Raw genomic sequence first — 10,389 nt, forward strand, 5'->3', positions numbered from 1 at the left:
AGTCGTTATTGATGACGGTGTACCTGGCTGCCTGCATTCGAAGCTTTTTGGCTTTTTTTTATCGTCTGAAAGCACTCCATCCTGCAAATTTGAGACAATACGATTGCGCCAGTCCCAAGTTGAGTTTATAGTTCGTACCTCGATTTGATTGATCAACGAGTGGAGGAGAGTGATCATATCCCCTTCTCCGGTTATGCTTCTAGTGGCCGCTGCCAGTTTGGCGAGGCCTCCTGCTTCAATGTGTTGTGCCTGTGGGATTTGGTCAAGTTGACATTTATCGAACTCGGGTAACAACCTGCAGATCTCGGCTTGATATTTTTGCAGTCTTTGTTCCTTAATTTGGAAAGTCCCTATGACTTGATTGACGACGATCTGAGAGTCGCACAGCAGGACAACTCACTTTGCTCTGTACTTAAGTGCTAGCTTTAGACCTGCGATCACGGCTTAACTCGGCTTTGTTATTAGTCATATCTGGGCATCTTTTGGACTGACGAATTACCTCACCTGTTGGGACCTCAAGTCCTAATCTCGATCCCGACGCGTTAGAGGTGTCATATATATACAACACCCATAGGTCGTGTGTTTTGGAGGAAGTATGAGTGGCTTCTTTTTCGACTTCAGGCATAATTTTCGTGCTTACGTCGACCACGAAGTCAGCAAGTACTTGCGACTTTATCGCCATTCGCGGCTGATCGGTTATATCGTGCTCGCTCAATTATATATCCCATTTGTCTAATCTACCCAATAGCTCGGGTTTATGCAGAATACTCCTCAGGGGAAATGTCGTTACCACCGAGATGGGGTGGCACTGGAAATAGGGTCTAAACTTTCGTGAAGCTACGACTAAAGCCAGGGCTAGCTTATTGAGGTGGGGATACCTCGTCTCGGCATCAACCAGAGTTTTGCTAATATAATAAATGGGAGATTCCGTACTTTTATTTTCTCGGACCAAGACCACGCTCACGGTTCACATCAGATATGGCCAGATAGACGAGGAGACGTTCATCAGATACTTCTTTCTTTCTAGTCAAGCTCTCTGGTATTCCTTCTTAGCTTTTATTTGGTCGGGGTTGACCTCAATGCCTCGTTGTGATACTAAGAAACCGAGGAACTTTCCTGAGGTTACTCGAAGGCGCACTTCTCGGGGTTCAATTTCATATCGTAACGCCTGTGTATGTTGAAGGCCTCTTTTATATGGTCGATGTGATCCTCCTTCATTTTCGACTTGACCAACATGTCGTCGATGTAGACTTCCATTATTTTGCCTAACTGGTCTTTGAACATTCGTGTCATCAATCTCTGATACGTCACACCCGCGTTTTTCAGTCTAAAAGACATCACTTTGTTGCAGTACGTTCCCTGATGAGTGATAAAGATGGTCTTGCTCTTCCATGAGGATCTGATTATAGCCTGAGTAAGCGTCTAGGAAGCTGAGCAACTCGTGTCCGGAAGTCGCGTCAATGGGTTGATCGATATGAGTAAGTGGAAGCGAATCTTTCGGGCATGCTTTGTTTAAGTCTGTGAAGTACACGCACATCTGCCACTTTCCGTTCTTCTTTTTCACCATGACCGCATTGGTGACCCATTGAGGACATCTCGACACCCTGATGGAGCCATTTTCCAACAAATTTCTACCTCTTCGCGGACCATGTCATTAATGGCAGTGTTGAATTTCACCTGATTTGACTTACCAGGGGGTGGAATGGGTCGACTTTCAGCTTGTGCATTGCTATCTCCTTTGGAATACATGGCATGTCTGCATGGGAAAAAGCAGACAGGTCTACATTACTATTTAATATTGACGAAATTTACCTGGCTCTTGGAGCTTGTGGCCGATGAAAGCTTTCTTGTTGTGGTCGTTATCATTGAGTTGGATGGGGTTGAGGTCTTCTATGGTAGATCCGGTAGCTTCTATGACTTCAGGATCTTTGATCACATACTTCTCGTCCTCGCTCGACCTCCACCCTGTTGATTGCTATGCTTCTTTGGCTTTACCCTTTAACTGTTGGGTGTGTGTGCAGTCTTGGGCGATGCGGTAGCATTCCCTGGCAATGCGTTATTTTCCTCTGATGCTGAGCACCCCCGAAGGGATGGGAAATTTGATGACTTGATATAAGCTGGAATGGACGGCTTTCATCGTGGATCCAAGGTCGATCTGAGATGGCGTTGTACGCCGTATCCTGGTCCATGATATGGAACGTGGTCTCCAAAGGGACTCCATCTTCCAGGACGGACAACGTGATTTCTCTAGATGTCCGCTCAATTACATTGTTAAAACCCATTACTGTGATGTAGCGTGGCACTATCCTATCCTCGAGTTTCATTTGGGTGAGAACTCGAGGGTGGATGATGCACGCGCCACTCTTGTCATCGACCATAATATGTTTTACATCAGTATCTAAGATGCGTAAAGTAATGACAAGGGCATCATAGTGAGGGAAAACCTAACCGTGGGTATCTGACTTATCGAAGATGATACTTTCTTCGTCATACCGTTCATGAGTGATAGACCGTTTAAGTTTGTGGGTGGTGTTGAACTTCACATTGTTGATTGACGCATCGTCGCCCCCTCCGATGATCATTTGACTGGTTCGAGTCGGGGAGGGTGGTTTGGGTGGTCCCTGGTGCTGTTCTCGTCCACGGACGAAATTGTCCCTCCCTCGGTCGCTCATCAACTCTTTCAAGTGCCCTCGATGAAGCATGTTCATGACCTCTTGTCTTAAGGCGATACAATCCTCGGTTTTGTGACCCTGCTCCTGGTGGAATTCACAGAGACTATTTGACTTTCTAGTGCTCGGGTCAGACCTCATCTTCTCCAGCCACTTTACTTTTGGGCCGAGCTTCTCCAGTGCGCAAAAACATTATGAGGGGGAAACACAGAAATTCTGAGCAGATAATAAGGGGGCATACCTCTCTCACTGCAGTGAGTTCCTGTTCTTGGCCTAGATGGGCCTTCGTCGTGGTGGGGAGGCGGCATGAGTGTGCCTCGGCTGTAAGGCTGATGTCTTTCCCAATTAGGTCGAGGTCCTGCTAGATCTCTCTTATTGTCATATCTCTAGTCCTTCCTACATTCAGCTTGTACCGAAGTTAGCCATTGAGTTGGCCCATTTAGATCATCTTTGTCAGCTCGAACCTCGACGCAATAAGCATTGTGTATTTCTTCCCAAGTGGTCGGGGGATATTTCATAAGGCGGCTCAGCAGCTTTCTGGTCGCACTCGAACCACTACTATTCAGCCCGTTCTGAAAGGCTACCACAACTATTCCTTCCAATACATATGGTAAGGTCATTCTTACTCGGTTAAATCTAGCAAGGAAGTCCTTGAGTCCCCCTCTAGGTGATTGTTTGATGGCAAATATGCTATTTACTCCCGCCTCTGCCTTTTTTGCTTCGGCATGGGCTGTCACGAAATTATCAGCCATTTCCTCAAATATTTCAATCGAGCGCGCGGGCAGCTATTAATACCAAGTCAATGCACCCCTGGTGAGGGTTTTGCCGAACTTCTTCAGTAAGATGGAGGATATTTGCTCTTTGGCGAGATCGTTGCTTTTTACAGCGGTGACGTAATGAATCACATGATCTTTAGGGTCCGTTGTTGTCGTATATTTTTAGGTAAGATGGCATTTTGAAGGTTTTGGGTATTGGGTGTGGCGTAACTTCGTCGATGTATGGCTGCTCAATGAATCGACCGATGTCCCTTTTTGGTAGGAGTTTTTGGGTGCCCGGTATTTTGTTTACCCTTTCTTGATGCTCTTTCATTTGGTCGCGGAGCATTTTTTCTTTTTCTCCATCTCCTCCATTTTCCTCAAAATGGTTGTGAGGGTGTTGTTACCTGTATCACTAACATTGTGAGTAATACCTGTTATATGGGGGGCGTTTTGCTCGTTTGGTGTCGATACAATGCAGACTTCTGCATCTTCTTTGTTCGTCCTTTGAGCGGGCTTATTGAGAATGTTGGTCAGCGTGTTTGTCAACCATGCCTCAAGTAGTTTTTTCGCTGTCGGTGGTGCCTCTTCTGTTGTGGATGTAGAGGCCCCTTTACCGTGCGAGGTCGTGACGCTACCATGAGGTGGGGGCGAAATGTTTCGCCTGGGAGAGGTGTTTGATGTTGCATCTTCGCCCTCCGTTTCATCCACTTCGTTGATGGTGTGGAGGAGGTTAGTGGTGAGGTCGGCTATTGCCTTCCTTTTTTCCTCTCTGTTGCCTGCCATGTTAGATTTGTGCACACAAGGAAGTATAGGGTTTTTTGCGTTGTTTGTTTAGATCTAAAAGAAACTAAAATTTTAACTAGGAAGACCCACGGACGATGCCAAATTGTATGGCAAAAAATATGAAACATTTTGTTAAACTAATTAAGAAAGAAGATAACATGTAAATCCTAGTTAAATATAATGATTTCTAGATCCAAAAAGTGTTTGCACATACAACGTGGAATTACGTTAAAGCCGATTTAATGCAATGTATATTAAATGGTGCTGCTATTAATGAGTGGAGAATAATGATAAGCAATAAATATGCTAAATGGCAACGAATGTAAATAAAGAGAATGATTTACCCAAATATTGAATGAGGTGGATGATTCTTCTTTCTGACAGTGATGTAAGACAAGAACATGAAAGAATATTATACACTTTCTCGGATCTGGTAGAAATGACAATGGATAGAATGTAAAGATCGAATCTCTCTCTGAAAGTTGTTCTTTGTATTATCTAGTGAGCTTGCTTTTTTAAAAGTGTTCTTATCAAATGAAATATTACTTGCCCTCTTTTCTTCTCTCTACCTTTCTATTTATATGAGACATACCCCTTACCTAACCTAAAGTACAGATGCATAGAATATTCGATAGAATATTCCCCTAAAATATCGTATCGCAGAACTAGCTGTTATTACTGGCCTGAGTGCCTAACCTCGGCCCTGATTAATCAGCTCGCCAGTAGGTTCCTTCAATCTTGTGTTCGACCTCGACCCTGATGAGCCACTCAACACTTCGTTCTGTTGGTCACTGACCGACCTCCGCCGAACTGCCTATGATAAATTACAATTCTCACGATAATTACCTTCCTCGTGCTAAATCTCCTCGGTCGTATTTTGGCCCATACACCCCGAATAACTAATTTTGAAATTAGTTATACCACGATTTTATTCTAATTAAATATATAATAAACTCATCTCAAACAAACGAGTTTCGGACAGGAAAAGAGGAAAGGCGAAAAGGGTCACATCGAAGGGCACGTGGTGACCGATTCCGCCAGTTAATAAACCGTTGAAAGAAAGACTTATTTCACTCTCTTCACAGCTGTTGCTAGCTGTCCTAATCCCTCTCCCATGTGACCCACTATTCCCTCTCCCTCCAAAAAAATAAATAGAAAACAAACCTTAACTTTGGTCCCCTTAAAATTGCTAGTAATAACTCTTAAACAACTTAACCTCTTAAAATAGAGATACTCACATCACACCATTTTTGCCATTCAATTATTACCCTAAATACACCTTTTCTTTCTTCTTCATTCTTCTCTTTTTATACTACCCATATCTCAATTCTTGAACCACAATAAAACCTTGCCATTTTAGTTTGTGCATGGCTCAACTACCACCAAAAGTTCCTACAATGGCACACAATTGGCCTTTTCAAACTATGCCCCCATTGCATAACAATAACATTAATAATAATTCTTGGGTTGATGATTTTCTTGATTTCTCATCAGCTAGGAGAAATTCTCACCGAAGATCAGTGAGCGACCCGATTGCGTTCGTGGAGGCCGCTCCGTTTCTGCAGCAATGCCACGGCGGCGCTAATTCTAGTATTGGGTTTGATAAGTTAGATGATGAACAGCTTACTACTATGTTTTCAGATGATAGCGGCGGTGCTGCTGCATTTGCTGTTACTACAGCGCCGTCTTCTAATCCGTCTAGTACGAATCCTTCTACACCGTCTGATCAAATCAGCGAAAATGAAGATCAGAAGTTTGTCCCACAGGTCGACGTTAACCAAGTAATTCAGCCGAAGAATGAACCTGGAGAGGTTGATAGTTCTTGTGATACTCAACCACCACCACCTCCTGCTAGTGATTCTTCAGATAATAATCCTATTGTGGACCCAAAGAGGATTAAGAGGTAAATAATATGACTAATCCAGTTGCTAAAGTATTCATCTTTAGGCATTTGCAGATTTAAATATTTAAGAGTTTAAACTGGTAGCCTGAATATTTTTCATGTGACAAGTACACGAAAACTATTCTTGCTCTTTATCCCTTATTTAATTGTGTAACAAATTCATCTATAAAAACTTAAAGAATTAAGGTGAATTTACTTCTATATACTTAGTTATATCTTCAATAGTAATTTCAAATAAAAAAGCAATTGAAACCATTGGGCACTTAATTCCAAATATGTTAGTAGCAGAATAAAAGTTTATGTACAACAAATTGCTCTTATGTCTTATTTAATAATGATTTGAGTTTGTTTGTTTTCCAGAATTTTAGCTAACAGGCAATCAGCTCAGAGATCAAGAGTTAGAAAGCTACAGTACATTTCGGAACTGGAAAGAAGTGTAACCAGTCTTCAAGTAAGTTTCTACTTTTAATATAATTAACTGACTTCTTCTTCATTAAAATATATAATCATGTTCTTATAATAACTTGAAAAATAACTTATATTGTTTTTTTAATTCTTCTCAGACTGAAGTATCAGCATTGTCACCAAGGGTTGCTTTTCTAGACCATCAAAGGCTGCTTCTGAACGTTGATAATAGTGCACTCAGACAACGAATTGCAGCTTTGGCTCAAGATAAGATTTTTAAAGATGGTAAGAGACCATAAAAACTTTAATCATTCTTAATTAGCGAAATTGATTTTAATTTGCTCTTCCTAATTAATCAATGTGATTTGATGACTTAACATAATGAACGAACGACATGCATGCAATTCATGATTTTTTTTGTACTAATTATGTTTACACCTGGTCACAATGCAATCAATTATTCACCTAAATTTCACGTGCCGTGAACAGAATAGTTCCTGTAGTAGTACTATGATTTCATTTTAACTTACTAATGTCATGGAAAAGTAATTGCGTGATTAATGCAGTAATTGCTCATACTTTTGACGAAAAAATAGGTCATGTCATGACAATATTGTAGTGACATAACTTATTCCTCCAAGATAAATTATCGTCTATATAAGTTTCAACCTTGTCATTCACGCAACCATAGTATTTAATTATCAGAACCTATAATGAGTAATTTTTCGAACTATCAGGCATCTTCAGATAATTATAGGTAATCGTAAAAATTTCTAACCTGAAAGATAAATCAGATTATTCGCTACGACATAAAATTCTACACACTTTCTGTGTTTATAAATTAAATCTATTCTTTATTCGGCTCATTTTTTTTTTGCATGTTATATGGCAGCTCATCAAGAAGCACTGAAGAAGGAAATTGAGAGATTAAGACAGATTTATCATGAACAGAATATGAAGAAAATGGGCAACAACGGAACCGCCCATGCACCACCGTCAGCGGCGGCGCCACCATCAACATTTAACAAGATGAGTTGCACGGAAGAAGCGTAAGCTTCTCAATTCCAGTGTTACCCTCAGCTGACAGCTGCGCCTTCACGTGATGTGTTCCCCAATTTTTTTTTCTTCCGATTCTCTTGTGGACCCCTGTGATAATTAACATGATTTTAGAATATTCCTACTTGATTTAAAATAGAGGTAGTAAAGAATTCATTTGATATTTGGAAAAAAAATAAACCCCCCCAAAAAAAAAAGCAAACCCAAAAGTTTGCTTTGTTTGTATTTTATTGTGACTATTTTTTTTTATTTGATTTGTTGTAGCATTACTTTGGTGTTAGGGTTGAGATTGAGTCGATTTGGTGTCTGATTGTGAATCTTGTATTTTATTTGGATGTACAAGAAAAAGGGTTGTTAATTAGGACCTGCATATGGATGGTGCCATATGGTTTGGATGTTTAACAATTGTAATTTGTAAGGGATAGTAATTTTTATTGTTTGATGAATTTCATTGTTAATTTCCTAATTCTGGTATGATAACTTGTATACCTTCTTATTTGTTCTTAAGGAATGTAAGGACAAATGAGGAAAGAGAATAAAAGGAAAAATTGAATGAAGGATTGTTGCAGATGTTTAATTGTTTATACAATTTTGTGGATTAAATATTACGTTATGTTGATTTCTTTTTTATATATCAGAGCCACTAAGACCACTAGACAAATAATTGGACCTATAAACAGAGAGCGTAACCAATGAAATGATAAGTTAAGTCACGGAGAAATTCAAAAATAGCCAGATTAACAAGTGGTCATTCAAAAATAATCACAGTTTCAAAAGTAATCGAAATTTAACTATTTTTCGTGTAAAGATAAATTTGAACGAAAATACTGTTCAAAATTCGGAAAAATACTCCAGCATAATGTACTGAAGTTCCAGTATAATATACCGGTCATAATATGCTGCAAGTTCATACACAGGTACACCGAACTCCAGTATATCATGCTGGACCGGTCTCTATTGCAGCAAAATAATGATTATTTTTCATTGACTTGGTAAACGCTGACTATTTTTGAATGACCAGTCCGAAAACTGGCTAGACCGTGCTATTTTAACGTTAAGTCAAGAGCTAGGGGTGTACATGGACCGAGTTGGTTTGGTTTTCATTAAAACAAATCAAACCATTTACATCGGTTTGGATTGGTTCAGTTTTATCGGATTTTTCGGGTTTTCGGATTTTTTTGTTACATGAATAATATGTCAATGTTACTCTTAACAAAAATTTACAAGTAAATATACATTTAAACTATTCTTATGATAGAATTTTCTTATAAACACATGATAGTTATTTTCTTAGTTGTCTGACAATAAATTTTTATTGATGTACACTTTCGAAGTTAACCGAATTTAAATTAAACATAAAATCAATATAAAACCTAAATAATAATATGTTCTATTTAATTTTTAATTATCAAATCACTTCAAATTTGAAAAAGATATAAGAATATAATAAATATGGAAAAACAAAGAGATCGAGTGATAAGAAAGTTATCGTACAACACATTGTGTAAAGTTAATAAAAATGGAGTACTTCATATTCTATTAAATATTACATCCCATAAGAGAATCCCAAATATTTCTAGACATTTTTGTAAGGCCCCGGAAATTTCACCAAGTAATTTAGGATTTCGTGGTACCAGGTAGGCTAATTATAATATTTTATGTGATATTAACATGATGAGCATCAATTGAATTTGGTAAATAAGTGTATAAGTCTTATAATGTGTAATGTGGGGTCTAATGGGAGGCGTAAGTCTAGGTCAAATTGGAAACTTTCATACTAGGTTACAATTCCAAATGAGTTCGCACAAGTCCACTATTTGGACGAGCATATCTAAATATATATAAGGTTTTATGTAGTGAACAACCTATCAAATGAAAGGTCTTCGAGTCTATTTTATAACACTTCAAATTGTTCGTCATTTAGACATTCCTACACAAAGTTATGATAAAATTACCAAAGGCTGGATTTGCGACCAATTTTGCGATCGCAAAACGACTATACGAACCGCATTTGCGTCGCATAATGAAGCAGTATCGGGCAAAACGTTATGTTGTCGCATGTTGATTATGCTGCAAAAATGCTACCCACATTTCGATTATGCTATAGCATAATTGCACCATATATTTGACTTCGGGGGTCATTTTTGGAAATTTTCATATCCGAACTCACTTTGATAAATAAGCTTTGGGGCTTCATTTGGGACCATTTTATACTAAATCTAGAGAGAGGTGAGAGCATTTTAGAGAGAGAAAGAAGGAACCTAGCCTCCTAATCATCAATCTTGCACAAACCCTCAAGAATCAAGCATGCTAATCTCTAGCTCACTATCTTCCGGGTAAGTCCTACTTCTAATATTTCATATATGAGATTATGAGTTCAAAAATATATTGTGGGGTTAGAAATAGGCCGTGCATGTGCCACTAAGCTATAGTATGTGGGATTAATGAACTATTTTGGGTAGTTCTTGATGAAATTTGATGAGGGAAGAAGGAATTTCCATTGTAGAACCTTATAGTCTATTTCACATGATTAGGTGTTTGATGAAATTCCTAAGAAAGTTATACCATGGGAAATCCTTCTAAATTGTTAATTGATTTCGCTTTCTTCTTATAGATTGTTATTGCTACAGGTGTTGGTGGATTATAGAAACTTAAGAAAAGCTTAAACAAGGTATGTATGGCTAAAACCCTCCTCTTCTTAGAAATTGAGCTCCCATGGTATCCCCGCATATGTTGTAAGTCCGGAATTTGATTTATGTAGTATTTGTTATTTCAAAGGATTTGGTGTTGCAAGAATATATTTGAAAGGTATGTC

At 38.9% G+C, this 10,389-nt stretch overlaps 1 protein-coding gene across 1 annotated transcript; it reads left to right on the top strand.

Moving 5' to 3' along the window:
- The first annotated feature begins 5,285 nt into the window (after positions 1-5,285).
- Positions 5,286-8,131, top strand: LOC104217518 (basic leucine zipper 61-like). Its single transcript, XM_009767796.2, has 4 exons — positions 5,286-6,113; positions 6,474-6,564; positions 6,677-6,803; positions 7,411-8,131. Exons 1-4 carry the CDS (start codon positions 5,578-5,580, stop codon positions 7,569-7,571), a joined length of 915 nt encoding a protein of 304 aa, XP_009766098.1. The 5' UTR covers positions 5,286-5,577; the 3' UTR covers positions 7,572-8,131.
- Positions 8,132-10,389: the final 2,258 nt, after the last annotated feature.

The sequence above is a fragment of the Nicotiana sylvestris genome, chromosome 7, assembly GCF_000393655.2.
Source record: "Nicotiana sylvestris chromosome 7, ASM39365v2, whole genome shotgun sequence".
Classification (NCBI taxonomy): domain Eukaryota; kingdom Viridiplantae; phylum Streptophyta; class Magnoliopsida; order Solanales; family Solanaceae; genus Nicotiana; species Nicotiana sylvestris.

What these genes read in the sequence shown, in the direction of transcription:
- LOC104217518 (XM_009767796.2), top strand. Translation starts at nt 5,578, where the DNA reads ATGGCTCAACTACCACCAAAAGTTCCTACAATGGCACACAATTGGCCT. An exon ending in GACCCAAAGAGGATTAAGAG is followed by an intron (nt 6,114 to 6,473) that starts GTAAATAATATG and finishes TTTGTTTTCCAG; the next exon opens with AATTTTAGCTAACAGGCAAT. An exon ending in AGATAAGATTTTTAAAGATG is followed by an intron (nt 6,804 to 7,410) that starts GTAAGAGACCAT and finishes GTTATATGGCAG; the next exon opens with CTCATCAAGAAGCACTGAAG.